General features: G+C 41.5%; 4 protein-coding genes across 5 annotated transcripts; all 4 read right to left on the bottom strand.

Moving 5' to 3' along the window:
- Positions 1 to 713: 713 nt before the first annotated feature.
- ndufs3 (NADH:ubiquinone oxidoreductase core subunit S3) lies at positions 714 to 4696 on the bottom strand. The gene is made up of 7 exons (XM_070906871.1): positions 4626 to 4696; positions 4150 to 4215; positions 2982 to 3079; positions 2398 to 2547; positions 1833 to 1958; positions 1585 to 1704; positions 714 to 1003 (listed from the first exon to the last, which is right to left on the bottom strand). Exons 1-7 carry the CDS (start codon positions 4678 to 4680, stop codon positions 833 to 835), a joined length of 786 nt encoding a protein of 261 aa, XP_070762972.1. The 5' UTR covers positions 4681 to 4696; the 3' UTR covers positions 714 to 832.
- Positions 4697 to 5511: 815 nt separating this feature from the next.
- Positions 5512 to 8215, bottom strand: ptpmt1 (protein tyrosine phosphatase mitochondrial 1). Its single transcript, XM_070908067.1, has 4 exons — positions 8007 to 8215; positions 7351 to 7431; positions 6398 to 6589; positions 5512 to 6163 (listed from the first exon to the last, which is right to left on the bottom strand). Exons 1-4 carry the CDS (start codon positions 8151 to 8153, stop codon positions 6035 to 6037), a joined length of 549 nt encoding a protein of 182 aa, XP_070764168.1. The 5' UTR covers positions 8154 to 8215; the 3' UTR covers positions 5512 to 6034.
- A 1815-nt stretch (positions 8216 to 10030) lies between these two features.
- prc1b (protein regulator of cytokinesis 1b) lies at positions 10031 to 16930 on the bottom strand. Of its 2 annotated transcripts, XM_070904804.1 has the most exons (15): positions 16843 to 16930; positions 16503 to 16635; positions 15425 to 15547; positions 14967 to 15200; positions 14283 to 14453; positions 13877 to 14026; positions 13613 to 13760; positions 13388 to 13524; positions 12829 to 12924; positions 12576 to 12722; positions 12385 to 12495; positions 12176 to 12289; positions 11460 to 11633; positions 11310 to 11344; positions 10342 to 10414 (listed from the first exon to the last, which is right to left on the bottom strand). In XM_070904804.1, exons 1-15 carry the CDS (start codon positions 16851 to 16853, stop codon positions 10366 to 10368), a joined length of 1833 nt encoding a protein of 610 aa, XP_070760905.1. In that variant the 5' UTR covers positions 16854 to 16930; the 3' UTR covers positions 10342 to 10365. The 2 variants fall into 2 exon arrangements, with proteins under 2 accessions (XP_070760912.1, XP_070760905.1); XM_070904811.1 differs by lacking the exon at positions 11310 to 11344 and having other exon boundaries at positions 10031 to 10414.
- Positions 16931 to 17261: 331 nt separating this feature from the next.
- vps33b (VPS33B late endosome and lysosome associated) lies at positions 17262 to 26027 on the bottom strand. Its single transcript, XM_070902818.1, has 24 exons — positions 26023 to 26027; positions 25570 to 25666; positions 24441 to 24521; positions 24283 to 24344; positions 24122 to 24171; positions 23803 to 23870; positions 23674 to 23719; positions 23489 to 23583; positions 22962 to 23066; positions 22763 to 22853; positions 22602 to 22679; positions 21751 to 21824; positions 21568 to 21654; positions 21391 to 21481; positions 21223 to 21297; positions 21010 to 21074; positions 20864 to 20918; positions 20730 to 20776; positions 19803 to 19935; positions 19628 to 19701; positions 19140 to 19241; positions 18930 to 19005; positions 18202 to 18321; positions 17262 to 17509 (listed from the first exon to the last, which is right to left on the bottom strand). Exons 2-24 carry the CDS (start codon positions 25663 to 25665, stop codon positions 17430 to 17432), a joined length of 1851 nt encoding a protein of 616 aa, XP_070758919.1. The 5' UTR covers position 25666; positions 26023 to 26027; the 3' UTR covers positions 17262 to 17429.
- Positions 26028 to 26080: the final 53 nt, after the last annotated feature.

The raw sequence follows: 26080 nt of genomic DNA, 5'->3' as shown, positions 1-26080 counted from the left end.
TGCTGCAGTACCATCTGCTGGGCCATTCCTGTATGGTAGATTTGCATGCAGCAGAGTACCAACATATCATAATTATTACAATTACTATTAATTTAAAGGCCCTGAAAGGATATTTGCTCAATCAGCTTCTTCCTGTGATAATGGGGTCTCTCACGAATGGACAGTTGTTCTGATTATTTCCTCGTGACATCTGTGCTGTCAGATATCAGCTGGGTCAATCAACTCTGATGGAAACACACCCACTCATGCAGTCATGATGGCGCAGACTGGCTGAGTTTTTGAGTGCTAAACATATAATTAATAATACATAAAAACATCCAAACTTTGACTTTGCTTCTTGCTTATTTAAGTCATGAATTTTTAATGTAATGGACAAGAAACACAGTTTTCAGAGGCTTTAATGATTCTACTTAATTATTGTGGTGAAAACTGAAATTCAAACATTGAAATTAGCAATGGATAAAATGATTGAACAGGTGCAATACATGGCTAGAAGTATGTGGACACCTGGTTTGAGTTTATTTCATGAAATCAGGTGTGTGCCTGACACCAGAAGAGTGGGGGCTGTTAAGGCAGCAGGTTGATGCCTTTGGGTTTAGATGTTCAACAATCACATATAGGTGTAATGTTCAGGTGTCCACATACTATTGGCCATAAAGAATACCTAAATGAGAAAATTAGCAGTCTTGCAAAAACCATAGCTCCACAAAAACTCTTTTGAAGATTGTTTTATTAGTATTTTTATTTACATAAATATTTCAGTTTGCTGAAGGGGGCTGGGAATCCCAAAGTGACGCTAACAGACAGAACATGGTGATGAAACAGATGGACATCATTTCTTCTCAGGGGTCTGGTCTCCAGCCTCTAGTTTGGGTGCGGCCTCTTTGGGCTCTCGGTGGGCGGGGAACACCTCCCAGGGCGTGTTCAGGTCAAACTTCCTGAACTCCTGCGACAGCTCAACAGGCTCCGCCACCACGCGCTTCAGCTCATCATCATAACGCACCTGCACAGGGAGACACGTCGGTGCAATTTAATTAAATGTTCTAATTTTAGGTAACTAATGGTTAGCTATGATACATTTCAAGGACTAAGAACTCTTGGTGGAAGATATAAAAACAAAACTACATGAGAAGCCTTTCTTGTCAAGACATGCTGATCAAACGATGAACTTTGTAAAGAAATCTCTTGTGAAGTGTTCATCCTCGGACAGCAGGAAGTAAATAAGATGAATTTGGGTACTGTGGTAAAATGAATAATTCATTCTTTCAAGGAAATCTATTCAGTTTCACAAAGTATTTACACCATAAATTATTCTTTCTCAGCACAAACTATCAAGGCTTTTCAAAGCTTGTGGGAAACGTGAATTTATCATCACAAGCTCAATAAATAAATGAATAAATAACAATCACAGGATCCAGCAGAGTTTGAGATCTAAAGTGTCTGGGCACAGCTTCGTCTGTCTTACTGACATCCTGCCAACAGTATTATATTTATCTTTGGAGGATGCAAATGAATCACACACACTGATGAAGCTGAATAAAGATGACTGCTGCACTGAGCACACGTGTTGCTGGCAGAACTCACCTCTACGTATCCCGAGAGGGGGAAGTCCTTCCTGAAGGGGTGACCCTCGAAGCCGTAGTCTGTCAGAATACGCCTCAGGTCTGGGTGGTTGGCAAAGAACACACCAAACATGTCCCATACCTGTGTAAACAAACACACACACACACTTACTCTCAGTTTGTTCGTGTCGCTGAGTATTTTATTGTTACTGTGAAGAAAGAATGAAATAAACACAGTAATGAACCTTCAGACCGCAAGTCGTTACTCACCTCCCTCTCGTACCAGTTGGCAACCTTGTGGACCGTGACCGCAGAGTCCACTGGTGTTAACTCATCTGTGTACGTCTTAATGCGGATACGAGAGTTGTAGCGCAGAGACAGCAGGCTGTACACAATCTGTAATCCAGCACACACACATTACCGCTCTGACAACATTCAGACAGCTTGTTTAGATGATATGCATCTTAGATTAGCAGGACGGCTTCTGCACATAAATATTTGAATTCCGACCATTAAACATTTAGCTTTAGAGGAGAATGTGAGCGTGTTGAATTAACACAAATAATACCTTCCTGTTGAAGTGCTGCAGTGGGTACAACATACATACCAACAATGTAGGGATGAATCTATAGTTTTACAGTGTAAAATGAAAGCTTCTGACTGTAACAGCACTGCTGCAACACTAGACAGATGTGTTATCAGTCTTATATGTCATCCTTCTGAAAGGTTTCTAGGTGTGTGCGTGTGTGTGTGTGTGTGTGTGTGTGTGTGTGTGTGTGTGTGTGTGTGTGTGTGTGTGTGTGTGTGTGTGTGTGTGTGTGTGTGTGACAGCTACCTCAAAGCGGTTCTGCCGTGTTGGGATGTCGACAGCAGTCAGGTCAATCATGTTCCTGAACTGGGCGTTGGTGTGGTCCCTCAGGAAGGTCAGCACAGGGATCACTCCGTCAGGATGGATCATCACCTCCAGCTCATTATAACAGGTCACCTGCACACACACACATTTTCAAGCCATCTGCAGGTCTCTGGAATCTAAATTTATTTATTTGAACTGTTACCGGCGGATACATTTTAAAAAGCTAAATAGAAAAACAAAACTGACAGAAACAGTTCCTGGTTATACAGAAGTACCACAGCCATATGTTGTACAACCACCCGCAGCTGCAAGATTCTGTAGTTAACTGTAGTACCAAGTCTGACACCACCCTGTCATCTTCCTGTTTCCATCTCATTTCCTCCATCTATTGTCAGATCCCATGTAGATACATGTGGCGTGGCAAAAACATTTCTATTGTCATCTTGGTTGATTCAAATATTAGGCTACACACTGCGACTTTAATGCTCTAAACGGCACACTTATGGTACTTCACTCAAGCGGCACAAGGGGAGTACTCTGATACTCTGATGGGCACATGAACTGACCTGGACCTGCTGGATATATTTGGGCATCATCTCAGACACGTACTCCCCAAACGCTGCCAGCTGGTTGTGAGTGACGGCATCCTTGGGCCTGACGGTGGCTGCATGAAGGACAGACGAGACAATAGAGACAAGAGGTTCATAACGACTGAACAACGCAGTGATCGCTCTCCATGACAGACTTGAGTCATCATTATGATTGCAAAATAGGTTGCAGAGTGAAATTGTTTATTGAATTTGGGTAATATTTTTGGTTTTCTATGATAACTATTTCAAGTGAATATGTGATGGGGGCTGGGCACACTGACATGAAAAATCAATTACCCAATCAGTCTTTACATCAGCAGCTTCTTCAACATGTTGTCACGTCAGTTTAGACCCAGTTTGTGCCTCTAATATATTATTACATTTCAGTCACAGAGCTAATCGTTTATTATTCTGAAGGATAAATACTGTCTCTCAACAAAACCTATCAATGTTTTTAATGTATTTTCAGAAGGCTCGTCGGACTGTCTGGATCAAAAAATATTCTGTCTGCTGCACAGTAAAGATTTGAAATCTGTTTCCCTCATTGTGACTTGATTTCCTAATCCAAACAAAGCCTCTTGAGACAAATTGTGATATGTGATGTTGAGCTATGTAAATGAAATTGACTTGACAAAGACAGTAGGCAGAAATTACATAAACTGATTATACAGATTTTTCACTTGTGGTTCGATCATGTCATGATATGTTGAAATTGTAGATGCAGCAGACAGAATATATGATTTTAGTCAAGGAGCCCAAGGATTCTGTAAAATCTGGAGATACCTTAAAAACAGCTGCAAGCGGACGGTTAACTCTGTAACACCCCTCACACAGGAGCCATCGTAAGGACGTTATTCTGCCAACTGAAACTGTGCTTTTGTCATCCTCACAAATGTTCAATAAACTAGAATAAACCAACTGACTCAGAGCCTTGAGCTTTTGGGACCAATGTAGCTCTAGGGCCCCAGGGCAGTTGCCCACATTGGCTAGTTGTCATCCAGCCTTTTTGATAATACATGAGAGGAACAATCTGGGGTGTATATGAGTTAAAAGAGAGATCCGTGGCCCAGCCACCCTTTCTGACTGCTGGTAAACAACAATCTAATATAAGCAGCGTCCTGCAGCATCAGAAGTGTGTACTCACGACTGGTCTCAGTGGTGGAGCTCTGCAGCCTGGTCTGCTGCTGGAGGAGACACGAAGCCCTTGCAACTGGAAAAAAAGCAAGAAGAAGAAGTCATAAAGGAGTATAAACACGCCGCTGACAACTGACTCTGCAGAGCTGCAGAGGAACTGGCGTTACGTTAATGTGAGCAACACGCCAGAAATAAAAAGCAAAGTCCTACACTCATCCAAAACCCTCCCTGTCCTGACGGTTCACGTTGCCTAAATAACCTCATCTGTCACATTAACATCATAAGCTTTCCATCGAGCCTGTTATCCAACTCCGTGCAGGCTAGCGTTAGCATTAAAGCTAGCTAGCTCGAAGGTCAAACCTGAGGCATTTGACGGTTGAAAATGAGACTGCGTGGTTTTCAGAGGCAAGCAGGGGCACACACAAATATACGGATGACTGCAGCAAACAGCGTATACAAACTCAAACGAGTTTCTAGTCAACTTACTGTTATAACTCCTTCCAAGACCTCCGCGGACAAGCCGTACCAACGACGCCGCCATGTTTGCTCTGGAGACGTTCTTCTTCGGGCAAAGACGCGACTGATGTTTGTCGCCTCCTGATGGGCCGGAGGAAAACTACACCAAGACAGCACAAGGTGGGTCCTGTTTCATTATTTAACCTTGAGACCCTGTCTTGAAGAGGGCCCCTGCATTAAATATCAGATATTTTCCTTTAAATGACATAGAAACATTCAATTAGTCCACATCCCTCTAATTTTTGACATCAACTGACATAATTAACAGTCAGAATCCCCAATTACAATTACTACAGGGGAATGTGTCTGTGACATGAACCTGCTTTATACTACTAAAAGAACAGCACAGCAGACCAACCGACAAAGCCTTCAAATTTAACATATACTGACTATTATATCATACAGTGGTGGAAGAAATATTCAAATAATCAATCAAGTACCAAACTATGCAAGTACTCAATTACAAGTAAAAGTCCTGCATTCAAAATTTCACTTAAGTAAAAGTGCAAAAGTATTATCAGCAAAATGTCCTCAAAAGTAAAAGTATTTGTTTGTCAGTATGAGACCAGCCTGTGTTATATCATTATATTACTAGCCCATCATTAACAGTACTTTAATATACCTGGTTGAGGTGGAGCTCATTTTAAATGCTTTATATACTGGTACTTCACTTAAGTATAGTTCTTGAGTAGATGTACTTAGTTCCTTTTCAGCTCTAGCTACAACAGATGTGGTGCATCATCTTGTGAAACAGCAGTTCTCTGTCAGTAGGTTTGTCTGTTTTAATGCCATTCAAACACATTACAACAACTTTCATGCACATATATTTACCAATAATATCTAGAACATACACACCATTAGACTGTATTCATCTCACAAATAGTTTATTTAATGTCAGGATTTTTTAAAGTTCTGAGGCACCATAAGAAAATATGACACGCTGAAATAAAATGTTTTCCAGTATAGACACAGTAACCGCTTGATTGCTGAATTATGCACTAAAATCCTCGTCTTGTTGTGCCACTGCAGTCCAAACACAACAAATCAAATCAAATCAAATCAAAGAAAACATAATTATAAAATGAATGTTATAAAATGAATATGTTTCAGCCACAAGACGAAAACCAGGCAGTCAGGGAATTAAAGGAAAGAAGTTACAGGTTTTATGTAAAAAGGGTTATAAAAAAATCCATGACAATAACTTGGCAATATGTTATGAATTAAAAAAAAACCTTTTATTTTAAAAAGGAGGGAAAAACGTAATTTGGCATTTTCCTCAATGGGTATACATTGTGATATGGAAGATTGTACAGGGCTCCGAGTCCAGTCTTCCAGCTGCTGCAGGAACATAACAAGGTCTGACCTGCCGCCTCGCTCTCTCAGCTGGACTGTCCACACACTTGTTGGTAGTATTTCCTCAGCATGTCCAGCTGAGCGGAGCGCACCAGGATGTGCTGTCGAACAGACGCCAGCCTCTGACAGGCTTCCTCTGGAGTACAGCAGTGTAACTGTCAGCAGAAAGGTGCAATGTCAAAGTCAACATAGTGTGAAAGTGCTCCTTGCTGACTGACTGAACAGACAGTTGGACCAATAGAATCAGTATTGTAGGTTAATGACTTGATACCATTGTTACTGTCACCATCATTGTCTGAAATGAAACAATGACTTTGAGGTTAAGCTGTTAACTTTGGTAAGGTAAGGTTTGAGGGCAAAGAGCAGGGTTATATCAGTTATGTACTGACCCGAATGAGGTATGCAGCAGCCAGCGTAGCGCTTCGGGAGCGCCCGGCCTTGCAGTGGACGTACACGCTGGTTCCCTGCTCTCGGTGCTGCAGGGCAAACTCAACGCCTCGGTGCAGGTTCTCCAGGCTGGGAACGCCGGTGAGGTCAACGGTGCTCAACCTCAGCTGCTCCACCCCTTTGGCCTGCCATTCCTGCAGCAAACACATCAAATCAAGCTGTCATTAATGAATGACTGGAATATGTGAACGATGAAGCTAACCTCAGTTCTGTTCACACTGATTCTGTTCAGTCAGGTCTCCAGATCTCAGCAGCACTTTGTGGGGAACTTTATTGGCGTTTGGTTACACCTAATTCAGAGATTTACTATAGTCATATAGTCCTGCCCCTACGGATTAGTAAGTGTTAAACCAATCTAAGGTTGACGGATATTTTCTGTTAAAAAAAATAGTGAAATATGCCTGTTATAATTTACCAGAGCCCAAGGTAATGTCTTCAGTTGTCCAACCAAAAGTCCAAAAACCAAAGATATTCAGTTCACTGTCATGTATGACAAAGAAAAGGCAGCAACTCCTCACATTTAAGAGGCTAGAACTAGAAAATATTTGGCATTGTTTGCTTGAAAAATTACTGAAACAACTAACTGATAATCAAAACGGTTGATGAATGGCTAATTGATTAATATGCTATTCGCTTCAGGTATAAACCAATCACTAGCCGATTTACATCGCCTGACATAAACGTTGAGGAGTATCAGAAAAGACATGTAGGCTAAAAAAAAACCCTGTAAAATCAGCACTATCAATACTTCAGTCAGTCACATCACAATATTTGACAGAAACAACTTGTTGCTTCAGTGTTGCTGGATCACACACTTCTCTTACACACACGATGTTGAATGACTGATGACTGAATCTTCAATTTAAGAGTGGAAATACGAGAGAAGTGAACTCACCTCAGCAGAGTTGCAGAAATATTTGGTCTCATACACCTCATTCATGGTGATAACCCCTCGCACATTTTCTGCTTCTACCAGCTGCAACACAAGAAATGAGAAGCATCAGTTCACCAAGGTGGAGGGGGAAAAAATACATTAAATGGTAGAAATTATTAGATAATAAGTAACAATTAGGGTTGCAACTGACAATTATTTTCTCTATTAACCGTTTTGTCTTCTCAGTGTCAGGAAATATTACAGGAGCCCATGGAGATGTTGCTTGCATCACAAAGCTGAAACCAGCATCACAAATGACTTTAAAAAGCTGCAGATTACTTTTCTATTGTCGCCACTGAGACCTACTATCTCATGATTATAGCTCAATATCTCATTATTTTGACTTTTTTTGTTCCTTCTCCTGGTCAGAATGGTCTTCCATACTATTAACTATTTCTCTGATGCTTCTGCTTCCCATGGTAATGAGTTAATCTAATTAAAAATTGAATTACCACAGGGGTGGGTACAAAGAGAGCAGGGGCAGAGCCCATCATCAGAGCCCCCTCAGGAGCCGGTCTAAAAACTGTGCCCTTTCCTGGCTGATTTAATTCTGGGCTTTGAAACGAGAGAGACGGTGTACAGTGTTAGCTAGACAGGCTAACGATCACCAGTCTGACCTGCTCGGTCATGGACCTGAACGGCAGCGCTCCGAGGATGACGGTCTCGTCCACTCGGTCAAACCACCGTCTCGACGTCACCTTCTCCATGACAACATTGTAGGCTAAAGTCGGGTAGAAAAGCAGCCTGGCTAAAGCTCCGGACATGGCTGAGCTATTTAAAAAAAGCTATGTAAACACTGAGCTTCTCATTAGCGCACTTTATTACTGTGCGCAGTGTGTCTGACACACACTGACTTTTAAACCGGTTCGCATGTCTTCTTCTATGGACTTGTTTTAAGTTCCGCCTCCGGCAGGCTCTTCCGGTAACAACAGGACTTCCGGTGTGAATCCTTCAGCGTAAAATCAGTGACCTCCACAAAAGCCAGAAAGGCACTAAACACAGCCACAGCTTTTATTTCCTTTGTTGCATTTGGGACAGCTAACTATTTTATTAGATTTAATGATTCTTATTCTATCTTTATTGATTGCTCAGGGGTTTTGAATGTCCATCTAATGGTTTTGTTGTTGTGTAATGTAAAGCGACTTGAATTGCCTCTGTGTTTGAAATGTTTAATGTAGACAGAAACCCTCACAGCTTTTAGCTTTTCAGACCAACCAATGAAAGAAGGCATGAAAAAATACTCTGTGGAATGAAGGCTAACGCAGGCCGGTCTGGCAGCTGGTTGGGTGAGTTACAAGACAATGAAAGCAGCCAGAAGTCTGGTTGTTATTTCACAAGTTCAAAGCCTACTGTGACAAAGTCAGATAACATCAACTCATGTCTGCTGATAATCAACACTGATTAAATTAAAGAAGCAGGCTAGGTTAACAAGTCACCTAAATGTTAACAGATTAGTTAACAGAAGCCTGTCTGTGTTACAGAAGTACTGTAACCTCAAATCAACCTTGAGCTGCTTGTTACTACAGTTGGTGGCAAAGTTTCATTTGCTGTCACCTTCCTGATGAGCTGTAGGTTCAGTTTTCAGATTTCATTGAAAATTGATTCCCATAATTTGCAATATTGCATTGAACTGCTTCAAAATGAGTCATTAGTTTTAGTTTCGAGGGATGAACCACTTTACTGGGAACAGTTGGGTCTCTGTCCTGCTCTATATGTAAAGTGTCATGAGATAACTTTTGTCGTGATTTGGCGCTATATAAATTGAATTGACTTGAATCTCTCACTCAGAGGTTGATCTACTGAAAAGAATTTCTAATCCATGCTCTCATGTTTCATTGACTGGAGTTCTCTTGGCTATGGCTGAGCGAAGTCAATAATCTCTAATAGAAAGTACGGTTTGTGATAAAGTTCTCCTCTATAAAACTTATCTTTTACTCTCAAAGAGCTTTTCTTAAACTTGTCTTTAAGCAGACCTGATGACACCAGGAGGCCACGTTTTGATTGTGAAATCTGTCTACACTCTGGTGTCAATAGACGAATCAGATTCATTCACACCTGACCAACTTCAAACACATCAGATTTATTGACGAGGCTGAATTGGTCAAAATGCTAAAAAAAAAACAAGCTGAGCACATTTCAAAGATACTGTAGTACATCTGAATCTTATCATGTGAGAACATGTGAATTTGGATATTTTGTCTGACCACACACAAAGAATCAGTCTGTGCTTTTCATGTGGAAATGCATTTATTATATTTTGACAAGCTTTTCCAAATCAGTCATGATAGTGTATTGAACACATGTGATTTGACTATATTTAAACTGTTATGCAGCACCAATATACGACGTACTTCAACTACAACTTTAACGGACTGTTTAAACATCTAACATCTTTGTCAAAAAGTGGAATTTATATGAAGAGAGCATCAAATGCAGAAATATATACACAAATACATAAATGTATAAAAACAGATTTGGATGGAACAGTGTGAGTGAGTGTGTGTGTACAGTTACACTATGTGCTGCAATATATTTTCTAAAAAAGTGCAAAGTATTCATAATACATTTGGCCTGTAACTCCAGATTGCATAACTTCGGAAAGCTGAAACTTTCATTTCTCTTTTCAAAAAACGTGCAGAACAAGATGCAGACAACATTTATTACATCTCAATAACTGGCAAAATTTAGAGAGCCAAAGTAGTGTTTGTTTAAATTATGATACAAACATATTTTTTCCTCTTACAGACAGCGACAGACGGCTGAAGACAAAGTCCTCAGCAACCGACAACAGATTCCTTGTTTATCACCGACGCAACACTTAATATATATTACCTTCATTTACATATAAAAGCAGAGAGCAGTGAAAGGAACTGATCCGTTTTAGAGGAGATCAGAACTTAGTTGAAAGGACTACGATATGATAACTGACGCAGTCACCATCAGAGTGGGGAGGTCAAAGGTTGGTGGTGGTGGAGTTCAGGACGTCGTGCTGGATCTTGGCGTTAGAGGCCTTGGACAGGTCTCGCTGTGGAAACACAAAAGGTTGATTCTTCATATGTAATGTGACAATACGAGGAAGAGATGACACTTAACATTTTCTAATCATTATGAAATGACACACTGAAGGCCGTTAGTGTGAATTAGAGAGAGGACAATCACACAGACGCATTAATAGCATCAAGCTAATTTGTGAAGTGTTGTTATTCAATGTGGGTGTAGCCATTTTTCCTGAAGCTACAGTCCACTTGTACTCAGTAATTCCTACATTTACCAGTTTGAAAGTGCGGCTCAAGTAAATGTAGTTAGAGAGCAAACGCAACAGAAACGTTTCTCCATTGAATAAAAATAAAGCTGAGACTGGTGAGTGAAAAACACAGCGTCAGGTGTAGGAAGGGCTTTAGAAAGAGAAATGTAGGAGCAACCATCTGTCAGAGCTGTGAAGGCTGTGGGAGTGTCAGAGGTGGTGAGGTAAGGCCGCGTTCAGACCGACTTGAGCCCTGTGTGAAAAAACGCCAGCCCCCCCCTAACCCGTTCGGCAAAGCAACACGGGGTCGTCCAACAAGAAACTGCCACTTTGTTAAGTTTCCAGAGTTATAAATATAAAATTGCGCCTTAGTGATGTGGAGTCTGAGAAGCCCACAACCTCACGGTTCTGTTCCTCAGTCTGGACTTCTGGATCGTATTTCATGTCTCATCGAGTACCTGAAGAAGCCCGCCCCCACCAACACAGCCCCCCTGCACGTTTTTAACGCAGGGCTGATTTCAGTCTGAATGCCTGCTAACTGTGTGCATGTTTGAGCTAAAGCAGCATGTTAAGTCGCTCTTTCAGGGTCATTTTCCCTTTGATCAGACGCATGCAGTTACTGCAAGTTAAAAGGGATTAGTCAGAATTACATAAGGCTTTAGGATTCCAAACACACCTTGACTGAACAGATTCAGTGTTGACCAAGTCCCTCTACAATATAAATTTACATCATTAGGAATCTCTACAATACACTTAAATGTGTTATTTCGCAGAAATGAGGAAAAAGATGCAGAGAAAATAGATTAGAGACAAAAGTGTAAATTACCACAAACTCTGAATATGTGCTGGCAACAGAGGTTATGCTGAAGTTACGCTGTGGACTAGCGGGGGTCAGCAACGCACCACTCCGAGGGGTCCCCTTCAACTCGTTCTCCTTGTTACAGCCTTGCAGGCGTGGGTGGGGGGGTTTACCGCCACCTGGCGTCCGTGCTGCTGAACCCTGGAAGACGCGCAGCAGCAGATCATCACATCAGACAAGTGGGACCAACTATCCTCGTTAAAAACAAAATACAGCAAGTTTTTAATGTTAAATGGATAAAGAAATAAATGGAGGAAGGAAGGAACAGCCCCACCCCACTCCACGCCCCAAAACATCAGAATGAACTGATGAATGAAGCATAAGAAATTACATATTTACTTGTTCACATTCAGCAGACAGATCTGTTTCTGTACACATGAGAAGGGAAAAAGACAGAAAACACCCAGAGCACCTATGTGTAGGCATTGCTTGGTTCAGATGCAGTGTGGTACAACACAACACTGTGCAAATCATATTTCACCCTCATATTCTACCACAGTGCAGAAAAGGTGAAAACTGTAATAAGATGTATAATTTTGATGCGTTAAAATGCCTCCATTTCCTTCACTGTCGACATCTGATGCAGATTTGTTTCCGTCTCCTGTTACTTTATCTGTAGGTTTGATGTGTGTTTCTGATGTGTCTATAACTTCCACTTCTTTCATCTGGAAAATGAAACCAACCTTGTTTGCTGAGAGAGGTGGGCGGGGCACAGGTGAGCGACAGACAGTTCCACCATAAGCGGAGCGCATGGTGCTGTTAGAGGTGGCACTAGAAATGCTGGAAGTCGCGTTAAACTGATGAGAGACAGAAGGAGTGGTTAGTGCTGACAGAGCCAGACGACTACATTTGTATTACAGCAAGAAGTTATACTATAACTAAAAATGACCACCTTTCTGGATTTATTTGGGGTAGTAGTGCCAAGGAATCTGCGTTTGGTGGGGGTTCGTACTGCCGTTCCGTACAGCATATCCTCCTCAGTCTGTTTGCTCTTCTTGAGATGCTGTTTGTAAAGACAAGTGTCAAAACGCTTCCCAGACAAACATCCAGGCTAAGCCTATAATACAACAACAGCTTGTGTACCCTTTCTTGTTTCTCCTTCTCTTTCTCTATTCGGTGCAGCTCCCACTGTTCCTCCACATACTGCAGAAACTTCTGGCCGTTTACTAGAAACTCACGATCCTGTTCACTTTCCCATGCGTCGATCTGAGCCTTCAATTTCTTTTCAAGCTTAAAAACAAAAACACACACACGACGTCTTATTATAGTCACTGTCAAATACTTTGAATTGTTACATTTTCAGTTTAGAAAATAATAGGCGGCCTTCATGTCTTACCTTTGGCAGGCTTTTATGCAGGTCAGACCTCTGTTTCTCCTCTTTGAGAAGATTCCCTCCTCTGTTTGTGAATCTTGTCGGATCTGTGGCTTTTTTCTGTGACAGAAGCAGATTACAATGCTTCATTGTTTCTGAAATGAATTTGTATTCTGTCATAAAGTGAAAAGCTGAGTCATTAATGAGTCAATTTCCTCAGCTGAACAAAAATACCCCCCAATGCAATTACATATTTTAGTGTTCACATTTTTTACTTTTCCATTGACAGGGTTCATGTGCATCTTATTAAAATTGCTATAAAATATATCACAAAAAACAACTGGATATTACATGGGGTTTCAAAAGAATTCAAACTACTGCTGCATGTATAAATGCATCATCTTAACTTGATTTTCTCATTTATTCCACACGTTTTCAATGAGAAATTGCAGCTGGCCATAATCTGTAAAATCTAATCAGCTCTGGTTTAGTCCCGCCACCACCGCTTTAAATGGATTGCTGGACAGGAAAGTTTTGTCGCTACTCTGGGTTTTGTTCAGGATGGGTGTCAAAGTGTACTCACCTCCAGCTCCAGGAAGAGTCTCCAGCTTTCTTCCCATTGGTGAACCCCGTCAAACAGCTCCTTGTGATCCTCATAATGCTGCTTCAAGCGCTGGATCTCAGCATCATGCAGACTCAACAGCTCTTCAGTAAAATCCTCTAAAAATAGTCAAATAAAGTCTTAGCACCTTTCTAAACTCCAGTATTGTTCTGATTAAGATCTAAAATGTCAAACAAGAGAACCCACCGCTAAAATATGGAGCAAAATCCTGCCGCTGGTTAATGCTGAAGAAGCACTTTTCCCAAAACACAGAGATCTCGGAGCGGATGGCGTCAGTGACGTTGCGGATGTTGAGCAGTTTGAGCTCCTCCAGACGCTGAACTTCTGCTTGTAACTGAAGAAGAAAAATGAAGTGTAAACTGACAGTCACAGGTGACCACGAATAACAGAATAACTAGAAATGGATGAACTAGGAAGTCAGCGGCACACAGCACACTCGAATCTTCTCACCGCTTCCAGGTTCCTCTTCTTGGACGTGACCATGTGTTCATTGAAGGCCTCTCTCTCCTCCTGGGGAACCTGCAGTCTGTCCCACAGCTGCTGGATCTTCTCTCGGTGAGCCTCGCACATCGCCTCGTTCTCTGCCTTGCGTTCCTCCAGCTGCAGGATCAACATGTTACAGAGTGACACCAGTTACCGACTCGGCTGCTTGAACTGTGGCTACGCATCACACCTGTCCTTAATTAAGGTGGTAACAGTGCTGGATCGCTTATCATACATATTTGACTGGACTATATAAAAACATCAGCCAGTCAACTTTCAAGGCCGGATTATAATTTGCAGGAAAAATTACTTTTATTTTTAAAAAGCTCAAAGTTTCACTAAATGCAATGTTACAGTATAGAGACCTTCTTACCTGACAAAGAAGCAGTTTGAGTGACGTAATATTGTCTCTGGAAAGGCAGAAAGAGTCTTCATCCTCACAGATGACGTCCTTCTCGAAGCTGGTCTCAGGGATTTGGTCCAGTTCTTCCATGTACAAGATGATCTGCTTTTTGAGGTCCATGAACTCAGCATACCGCCTCGCCTGAAAACATGAAAGCAGCACACCAGTTGGTCGAGGACAGGTTAGATTATGATGAGAGTTTCTGTGATGTTATAAGCCAGATATGTATTTTTATTTCAAAACCCACAAAAATAAAGAAATAAATACAAATTCAGAGGCATCTAGCAGTCAGGTGTGTCTATAAAATGTTCACAGCAGTAAATTATGAGGTATCAGTTTGTAAAAAACTCTATAACTAAATGTTATAATTTAGAGGAGGATGAAGTGTGACATGTGACAGCTCTGAATTCCTCAGGGTCCCTTCCTGTGATCATAAAGCCATTTGATGAGACTTAATTATCACTTGTCTGGTGTAAAATTATACCTCAACAATATTAACTTTCTCGGAACAAACCACTTCCTATTTTAAACCACGCGTTTTAATCTCATGTAACCGCTTTTGAAAAGGGTCCACACACAAAGGAAGGGTTTGAATTTCTACTCATGCAGTCAAAATAAGTGAAGAGGAGCGATGAAGACAAAGCGAGCTCCCACCTTCTCTGCGTTCTGGTTAGCGATGTGCTGGCTGAAGTCCTCCAGTTGTTCCGGTGAGGGGACAGAGTCCGGAGCGATGCCATAAGGCATGGAGCACAGGATGTCGCACAGGTCCTGGTCCTGCAACAGCAGAACCTTCAGCTGCTGCATCCGCCGACTCTTCTCCTTCACCAGAGCCTCCACCTGTGTGCGGATGTTCTTCTCTTGCTGGAGCATGCTGATGCCACTCTCCTCCTGCACACATGAGAGATAGGAGATAACAACAAATTCACTTTACAAAGCTACATATTAAAGTCTATAAGTCTGTTTATCATAAACCAACTATGACTAAGAGGCATTTTATATTGACTTAGGTTAGAAATACCAGAAAAAACAATAATAGAAAGATCCAGTGTTACCAATGTCAGTGCTGTAAAAAATGATGTTGTTTTCCACAATGAAGATGTTACAGTTGTTACCTCAAACACGGGCAGCTGAAGCTCCAGACAGAGTTTCTCCATTTCTGTCCTGCATGTTTGAGTGCTGCTTATGAGCCTCTTTTTCAGAGATTCCTCCTCTTTGATCATCATATCTAGTAAGCTCTGGTGGATAAACACAATAAAATAAATCAGCATTATGCAGATGGATGAGTGTAAACATTGAAATTCTTAGCAAAATCCAGTAACCGATAATTCTGATGGTCATTTTGGCCACTATTGATATAGATGTCTTTAATTTCTTTCCAGTCCCACCATATATATGTCGTTTCAACCAGGGAGTATAGTTATTATACAGTAATACTGGTCCTAGTTCATTTATACACGCTACGGCTGTCTGCAAACACTCAAGAGATGAGCACAAGGTTCAACTCAACTGTAGGAAACATAAAATGAAATGAAATGACATTATCACATCTTTTTTTAATAGCAGGTTCTCCTCCACAAGTTTATATATTGGAAGCTTCCATCACAACAAGGTTTCAGAAACACAAAAACGTTAGATATCAGCGTTCTTCTTCTAGCACTGGCTTGTAAATGCAACAGCAACAATTTGAATAGAAATAGCCTCCTGCGGCTGCAGTCATGCAAAGACCAACTTTAACTCATGAATCATCCACACGTCACATCTGAGAGATAAAAGCCATTACTTTGATATTAGTCCTGATGAATGAAACGGATGCACAGAAGTTAGAGGATATGTGGAGTACCACAAAACAAAAACTGGCAAGAAGAAGTGACAAATGTATGTTTGAGGTCGTGTTTTTACACTGTAAAAGGTCCCAGTCAGCACATATCGTGCTCCCATGTTGTAAGACTCTTGAATATCAGTATCAGTCAAGATTTAGTGAATATAAGTAGTTGCAACCCAAAACTAAAAAGTAACGTTAGTTTCACCCATGATTGGTGTGTTCATGTAAAAGCCCCCCCCCCTCCTCCTCCTCCTCCTCCGAAACCTGCTGAGGCGAAGTGATCATCTCTCACAGATACAGCAGCTGAGCTGAGAAAGCAGCAGGTTAACAGCAACAAGCATCATTACACGTTGTATTCAATGTCTCACCTTGATGTGGTTCTTGACGACGTTAGTCCGCTGCAGTCTCTGGTCCTCGGGGATACCGATCTCCTCCCAAATGTCCTTCAGATGGCACAGCGCTTTATTCAGGCATGACACCGACTCTGCCGCGAGCACCTCGCTGCAGGGGCGGACAGTCATGTATCAATAAATACTGTATTAAGTAGCTGATAACGTTTAAATCAAAGACAACACACAGAGAACGCACTCATCCGATCGAGCTAACCGACGTTGGCGTTAGTTTAGCTAACTGTTGGCTAATGTCATCTACCATTAAATCGCGTTTTACAAACTGCGACTCTACCGAGAATAAAAGTGTTGATCTTACCTCTTTCTCATCGTTAAATTCCAGACTCTGCTGCTATTCTCAGTGAACAGTTTAAAACAACCAAAAACCTGTCGGAGACGAGCGGAGCGTCGCCTCTCAACCTGCTCTCAGTGCAGTCCGTTTGTACACAGTTCAAAATACGCGTACAGCAAAACTCTGCTCTCTGATTGGCTCCTTCTGCGGGTGCGCGCGTTGTGTCAACCCAGCGCCGCCCGCCGGGAGCTTCTGCCGGGTGGTGGGGAGCGACCCGCCCACCGCCCAACAGCTCATGAACAAAAACAAACAGCACAGTCTGCTGGAGGGTGTGGTGATGTAGCTAAGCAGCAGCCTGACGCTTCACACAACAATGACGCTGTTGTTCATTTTAGATTGAAGAATTCACAGCAGACAAAACCACAAAATAAAGAGAAGGAAAAGACAAACGTGTTAAAAACATTTATTCACTTTATACATCTTTACAGTTCTTTAGTTGTCAGACAGACCGTTAGTGGACACTGTCCATCTGTAAGGACAGTGCTGAGGGAATGCATGACCAGTGACTGCAGGAATGTGCTCAGTTTCTGTCCATCATGATGTGCTGACAGGCTTCACACATGGCTGTCCAGCATTGCCTCGATGAGTCTCGAACTGTTTGTTATCGAAGTTGTTACCACAATGAATTTATAACCTGGAACAAGAAAGAAGTAATGTTCATTAAAATCATTTTGACCTACTTACAGGTCTGTTCACACAAAGCAACAAGTCTTCTTTTAGGGGTCCTTCATTTTAGAATAATGTCCAAGTATAAATACATAACGAATGAATATTTACTTGGGTTGAAATAGAGCTTTTCTTTGCCTCAGTAGGACATCGCAGACCTGTACAATAAAGCGTTACAGCTCACTTATGACAACTAAAATATATAAGTTATAGCCCCATCACACTGAATGTAATTAGGTTCAATATCTATTTATCTTTATATCATAAAAAAAGAAACAACAGCGTGTGAAACCTGGTTTTAAATTAACTTATGTTGCAGAATATGACGTTTTTCTGGAGGAAAAATTCCATTTCTTGCTGTGGATGTCAGGTTTTTGCCAGGAATTATGGCACCATAAAAGTATTTGATTTTAATATCAATCATGTTAACTGGACGTGCAAGAAAACAACACACATCGTACCATCTGAGCCAACATCTTCTACACTGCTAATAATATTAAAAAATTTGTGTAACCTAATAAAACATCAGGAGCAGTTCAGAACGCAATGAGGCTTCTGCCTGTTAGATTAATAGTCAGGACAGCAGAGGTGAAGCTAAACTACAGCGACACTAACAGGAAGGATAAAGAGGAGTAGCATCAGCACTCAGGCCATGTTTACCTCTCTCTCTGCCGAGGAAACGTAGGGCTGAGATCTCAGAAAAGGTGCAGCCACCGAGGAACATGACGAGGATGATGCGCTGAGCATCGGTCTTTGCTCTTAAATCAGCTCCGTTGCTGCCTGATGAGAGACAAAACCTTCAGCGTTGATTGATTCAAAACATCGAGACGTGGCTTACAGCCAACACAAAATCCACAAGGTTACTCTGAGAAATCAGGTTACACAGCAAATCAGATGATAGCTTACTTACAGTATTTGAACTGTATTGTAGTGATGCATTTGGACTGACAGAGGTGAGAGGACAGGCTCTGTGCTGAGAGCGTAAATGTGTCTGAACTATATTAAATTATTTTAGAATTTGAGGATGAGTCGCTGTGTAATGATCTTTCCTTTCATCCAGCCGCCCTGCTGTCACAGCTCCCTCTGAAGTCTTTGTCATTTCATTTAAACAAGTAAAAAGCCAATTAGAAGCCCATTTACGCATATACACGGCCAAGAAACAGTCTCTCTCAGGGGAAATCTAGCTGAGGAAATCAGGTTTCTCTAATCCCCTCCCCCGATTACAAAAAACAGGTTTGTCGCTCACATGGCGTTTAAGAAATCAGATTACTGCAGACAGCCGACAGTAACCTGGTTACTTAATTGCACGTAAACGCTCACTGAACTCAGCAGCCTGAAATCATTCATTTAATTTTCAACATCACATTGATATCTCCTGGTGATCTAACCTGCAACGGCAAATTCATGCCCATTCAGCAGCCTGGTGACTTCTTCGAGCCCCGTCCAGCCGTCTCGCTCCAACACCTACAGATGACCACACCAGAAACACCATCAAAAAAAGTTTCATCACGGTACCAACGGCGTCTCAGTGGTTTCCTACGCAGAGAACAAGACAAGTCAGATCCTGTGGAGCAACTGAATCCTGCTGGTTTACTCACCTGCTCGACGAGTTTGCAGCTCAGAGGGACGTAGGCTCCGCTGAAGATGTAAGCCATGTCTCGAGGGACCCGCAGGTCATATTCTTCATCTGACTTTGGCACCTTCACACAAAATATGATAATATGTTTAATAACATGCATCATTTTCAGCGTGTGTGACAAAGTACCTCTCTGTGGGGTTTCTGTGACATGATGAAAATGCCTTTTGGAGATAAATAGTTAAGATGATCATCATAAATCACCAGAAAACAAACAAAACATAGAACAAACATAACACCAAGGTCACAAGGTCAAAATACAAAACGTACACATCCTGATGAACACAAACACACAACATTTATCAGCAGCCTAACAACATAAATAAGTGACAAAAAAAGTATATGCTTGATCCTACTTCACATATACAAATTCATATCATTACTTGACGGCCTCTCAGGGTAATTAAAAACAAAACAAATATATTGACGATAAAGATGATGCTAATTTACCAGGTTGAGCTTTCTGCTCAGGGCTCTGAAGTTGCTCTTCTTTGCGAGAGAAGAGAAGGCGTCAGTCAGCTTTCCTGGAGAAGAAACAGGAGGATTCAGACATCTGTCTTCTGACACTCAGAAAATAATTTGTCAGGTTTCTGCGTGTGGAGAGAAACAGAGGAGCTTGTCTCACCTGCAGTTTTGTCGTTAACCAGTTTGCCCACTTTGCTCTCCATAACGGTCAGTGTTTCCCCCGGCTGCTGCTCCACCAGCAGCCCCAACTGCCTCAGGTTGGCAAATGTGAGCAGGTGGTCCACTCCATAGCTCTGATCACACACAGATCACCACATTAAAATGAGGACAGGTTTAAAGAATAAACCTGTTGATATTCATAAAAGACCAAAACCAATGCGTGAACACCATCTTTTAATACTTTCTGACTTCATGACCCCGTCTGTGGCCCTCAGTCCATCCGGTCTCTAAGTTCCTAAAACAGCTGCTCGCCGTAGTTTTTAACAAACGTTACTCAAACAGGAGGAAATGGTGCATTTACTGGGGACTATTTTCAACTGCGGACTGATTCACATTTTGTGCACTAGTGCTTACCCGTGTTTACTTGTGAACTAACTTGTCCAGGAGCAGGTCAATACATACAAAAATAGAAGTAAATAGTATGTAGCACTAAACAGGCAAAAAAAGCTATATAACAGCACTCATTTCTTGTAATCAGCTCTCTTCCTGTTTGTTTTCCTGTTCTACCAGAGAGCCGAGACAAAGCAAATAAGAAACTGCGCGCAAAGATGACTAACAAGAGGTCGGCATCCCCGTAAATTTACGATTATTATTATTATTATATGTTATTTTATTCACTAGGAGCTAGAAAAATGACTGAAGTGAATGTTTTCATCGCACAAATCACTCACTGCTTTTATCATCCCACGCAGTTAAAAGAAAAGTGTGAGTGGTTTCTTACAAAAAGAGAAGTTTGAGTAGATTTGTAACGTGTCCTCATTTTACTACTTCTTCCAGGACAAATATATATGTTAGAAGGTGGTTTTCAAGGAGAAGTTTTTTTTGAACGCTGGGCTCAGAGGTGTGATGGATGGATGTTATATCTCACCTGTAGATATTGTGCTTTTAATGACCGGTAATCTTTTGGCAGCAGCCCTGTGAGAAAATACCACCACGCTGTGTTATTAATGCAGCATGAGAATGATTTGAGTCCGTCTTTGAAATGACATAAAGACAACTTACCGTTTTCCGTGATAGACAGAAGACAGAGCAGCCTCAGACTTTCTATCATGGACACCTTGACAAAGAATAAATAAATACGTTTCCAGCATATCACCATTGTTATTGTACCTGCTCCAGTATAAGACTGACTGTGTTTCAGATGGTACCTGTCTGTTGATGTGCTCCTCTATGAAAGAAATGCATTCACGGATTTCAAATCCTTCAAGTAAAGCTGGATCAGAAAAGAGGACATTAAGATTTGTATCAATAACAACACCAACAAGACATCATGTCCTGCAAAGCAGACATGAGATTAATGATCAAGGAACACATCTAACGAACTGAATCTCATACATGGACACAGAGTGGAGCATTCTTACAGTGTTCTGTCTTCAACAGCTCCTGAAAATCCTGCTTTGTTTTCTTCTTCATTATTGATTCACTGGCACCAATGTCTGAAAGAGAACGAGCTCCTCAGCAACGCAGCCTTTCAAATATTACTTGACGTACTATCAGTGTGATAGACAGTATTCTGCTGTAACGCTCACGTAGGCTCAGTAGCCGATGTTCCTGTTTTAACCCTTTTAGTTCCTCTGACACAAACGTCTTCATCTGCTTTATGTCCATCCCCCGACGCTTCTGTGGGATTAATAAAGGAATAAAGTGGTATCTATGTCAGTCACCTTAGTTACAATAACTGATAAGAGTAATAAACATTCACTCACATCATACGCAGTCTGGAGGTTCCTGGCTTTCTGACTGAGAAAGCCAAAGACGTTGGAGAAATGCTCGTTTCTGATTTCATTGAAGACCTACGAGACACGTGAGAGTTCACACACTGAACTTAAAATCATGGTGATGAAAGACCTGCAGCAGACTGTTCCCCTCTGCCGTCAGCCCTGACCCACCTTATCCTGAGAGTTCACCATGACTTTCATACTTTTGTCAGAGGAGGTAACATCAGGTCCGAACTCCACACATCCTGCAGAACAGATGCAGCGATGAGACGACACGTCGACACGCAAACATGTGCAAAACAATCCGAGTGTCATTATACAACTGGGAGGTTTAATTCTACAGGAACACAGCACAGTCCGAGATGGAGCTGTGAGTATTAACACCGTTTCTTTCAGCATTGATTCCACAGTTAATTATTCATGCTTTACATTGTCAAAATAATGCCCAATAATAATGATAAAATGTCTCACTTTGTCTGCCAAAATGCCAAAAATACACTTATTCTGTAACAGTGCTACACGGACAAGATGCAAGCAAAACACACATCTGAGGAAATATTTCTATAAAATATCAATCTTAAAAATATAATTTTGTCTGATTCTCTGTGCAGGAAAAAGGCCTGATTAACAGCCAATATTTATGACCTTCGATTAAATTGCTATCATTAAATTATTATCTATTATTGCTCGTTTAGTTGTCTGACAACAGAAAGAGAAAAATATGTAAACGAGAAGCACTTAAGTGTGAAGTTTGTTAAAACACAGTATGTGAGGACTGAACAGAGGCTTAACCAGCTGAGACGCTGCAGAGTAACCGGGGAACATCTGTCCGACTCCTCAACAGATGTTGCCTCTGACACACTGTTGTTTACCGACCAAAAGAAGATGACGAGAAAGACATTTGGCCATTGTCCTGTTAGTCAGGTGTTTTAGTGGGCGGAGATCTTTATGAAAGTGACCTGACACACTAGTGTAGACACAATGAACACAGTCAACTCTCCACTGGTTGCTTTGATACCCACCACATTTGATTCTAAATATATCATCCACGAGTCCTTCATAGACAACTTGTGAGCACAGAGGAGTGACAAAGTCCACATCTGCGAAGACAACAACAACGTTAGGGAGGACAGAAAGCACAGCTCAGCACGTCACGCTCAGAGAAGGATACGTGGCCTCTCACCTCTGTCGATGAGAAAAACCTTTCCTATTTCAGCATTACGAGCTTTTTGTTCTCCCTCTTTGACCTGCTCCCTCCACGACTCGTACGCCATCTGGTACCGGGACAGACGGACAGAATTAATGTCATTATGTTAGGTGAAGTCTAAACACGCTGGACCTGAAAGTTAAACTAGACGACACGTTGTCGAATCACACTGCACCTTGGAACATCGTCCAATCCCGTAGACCTTTGAGAAGGGGCCGTAGAGGGAGTGAAGGAGGTGCAGAGCACTGCCGGCTGTCCTCACCCAGCGCTGGTCCCCCGCCTGTGTGATGTTGATGATGATGAAGATGATGATTTTTAGATTTTTATCTGTCTCAGTCCAATATTATTTTTCATGCTAACATCTGTTTTAGTTTTTCACTTCCATACTGATTTATTAATCACATTTAAAACATTTGGTACTTAATGGGTTGTAACTACCGATTATTCTTATTATCAATTAATTTGCCATTATGTTCTAGATTAAAATGTCAGAAAATAGCAAAAATAAAATCCCCATCACAATTTTCCCAGAGCCCAAGCTGACATATTTAAATAGCTTGTTTTGTCCGACCAACAGCAAATATTCACATTATAAAAGTTGGAACCAAAGAATCGATTAATTATCAAGATGATCTGGCATTTGGTGAAATGATAAATCTACTAATCATTTCAGCTCTATTTCAGACCCTGTTATTTATTCACCAGGAAGTTGTCTCGAAAGAATTCGGGCAGCTCCAGACTGATGATGTCATCGTCGAGAGGAAGAAGGTAGAAAGACCACTCATCAGTGGTCACATCTGTGAGACACAAAAACCAGTTCAGCACTTCCTGTCACCAACGCTGATCATTGCTACTAAAACAACAAGTAAAGAATTGAGGACGCTCACCACCAAAGATCCCCTGCTCCTCCAGCACCGCCTCACATGCAAAGAACTGAACGACACAGGGGGGTCAGCAGGTAAATATCAACAACAAAACAAAGCAGAGTGTGTAAACAACAGCAGAGCGGGGAATACCTTCTGAGGGGTAAAGATGATCTTGTATCTTCTATATTTCCCTGCTGCCTTGTCTGCATTGGCCACATCTGGAACAAGAAGGAATATAGAATGAAATATACCTGAAATGATTTAGGAGGCTCATTTTACAGCATTCAGGGAATACAGGAGAAATGTTATCACCACGTCACTACATGTATGCAGGGCTGAGTATCAATGAGTGCCAAGACGATACCAAAACAATCTTTTTATACACTTTTATTTGAGAAATATAAATGAAATAACACAAATAAAATTCCATCATCTTCATTAAAACAAGAAACCATCCGACTCTACGTACCACATATCCATTTCACAGTTTGTATTCTTGGCCGGATCAGAAAACACAGCCTATAAGAGAGAAATGCCACATTGTGAGTCAGGTATATATGTGTGTGTGTGTGTGTGTGTGTGTGTGTGTGTGTAAAATGATGTTAGGACCATGACGGGTGCAGGGCTCACTGATCTGAGGTGCTGACGATAGGTTTGTGTTCCACTTTGTAGAGTTTATCAACTTCATGTTGCTGGAAAAAAAAGGGTTCAAAATGTTTGAAAAAGATTTTGGAACAGCAGTTTTTTCAATCTGAAGAGTCAGAGGGGTGATAACTGATGAGGTTCACCTTTAGTGTTGACACGTTAGCAATACGATCCAGCGGGCTCATCAAGTCGGCCTCAATGAAGAGGTCCTTCTTCCCCGGCAGCTGTGTGACAACGACAGGAAGATGGAAGAGTGAAGACAAAATCCAGGACAGTCTATCCAACAGCAAACACACACAATGTGCTCTATTGTTCACAACACAAACAGGATTCTGTCTATTAAAATGGACTAATTGGCAACGTTGTGTGGGGCACAGCACATGAAAAAGAAGAGTTTGCACACTAACATACACGAATTATGTGTTGGAATCGTTCCATACTTGTAACACTGTTGTTATTTTGTGTTTTATTTTTCTTACTGTCAACAAATCCCACAAAAAGACTAAAACCTATTATGCTTCAGTCCGCCTCTCAGTACTTTCCAAATTTCCCACCCTGTTTGTGGCCCATTGCTTCCTACTGAAGATGTAAATATAAAAAAATGGGTCAGAAATCCATAGTTTCATTTTAGAAAGAGAAAGTTGTTCTAAGCTTGACACACACACACTACGATGGGACACTGTCATTTTTTGGCAAACGTCACTTAAACAGGTGTAAATTGTGTATTTGTTGGGGACTATTTTCAGCTGCGGATTAATCCACATTTGGTGCTCTAGTGAGTATTTGGGGCAGCAGGACGGTGTGGGACTGAGTCAACATAAACTACAGTGTGTGTGTTCATGGTGGTAAAGGAACATGTCTCCCAGTGCAACAGTGCGGCTCATTGACGTGTTTTAATAGTTCTTAGACAACAATAAAGCTCTGTGGCACAGAGGAATATCAGGCCTTGGATATACAGACGATAATATTTATAAATGTATTGTTGGTTTTGGTCTTTTCATGGGATTTGCTGACAATGTGTTTCACCTCTGACCTACACCTGCTGTGACATCACAAATGGGGCGTGGTCAAAAGTGCAACAGCTGCTTTGAAACAGCTGCTTTGCACATGGTCCAAAGTCATTTTTCTGTTTTTGGTGACTGACAGTTGTGCATTCAATGAATGGCCTACAATTAAAACACTATGCCATCTTTACGTGCCAGTCATATGCAGGATCCAGGTGGCAGCCAGCCAATCCAAACTAAGAATATAAATCTTGTGTCTTGTTCATACCTGTTCCAGCAGGTAGATGAGCTGATCTCTGGCCAGCCTCTTGAGCAGAGAGAAGTCAGGGAGCTCCGGGGAGTCTCTCCTGGCACTGTGAGCCATGCTGGACCACAGCGGGGACACGACAATCAGTCAACTCATCCACTGCACGCTGGAAAAATACTCACGTCACGTTACTACTCCAGAAACACAACATGTAATGACAGCGAGGCTATAACCAACAGAAACACAGAGAAGAGACAAGAATCTGTGCTGTGGTCAACATGCTAGCTAGGTTAGCTTGTTGGCTAAAAACACATCCTTCATGTCACACGACTTTTCAAGACTAAGGCGAGCGTCAAAATGCTGACACTGACATGGAAACAATCTCAACAAAATACTCAATAAATGACAGAAATTAAGCAGTGAACATCAGTCAAAACATCAGCAAAAATGCGTTTAGCTGATATTAGTATCTACCTGCTTCCGTAGCTAAATAAGCGGAACTGATCCCATCGTGAGCCGTTTCCCCCCCCGG

The sequence above is a fragment of the Enoplosus armatus genome, chromosome 1 (genome assembly GCF_043641665.1).
Source record: "Enoplosus armatus isolate fEnoArm2 chromosome 1, fEnoArm2.hap1, whole genome shotgun sequence".
In the NCBI taxonomy this organism is placed as follows: Eukaryota; Metazoa; Chordata; class Actinopteri; order Centrarchiformes; family Enoplosidae; genus Enoplosus; species Enoplosus armatus.
The sequence above is the reverse complement of the archived record's forward strand: the minus strand, read 5'-3'. Positions and strand labels throughout refer to the sequence as shown.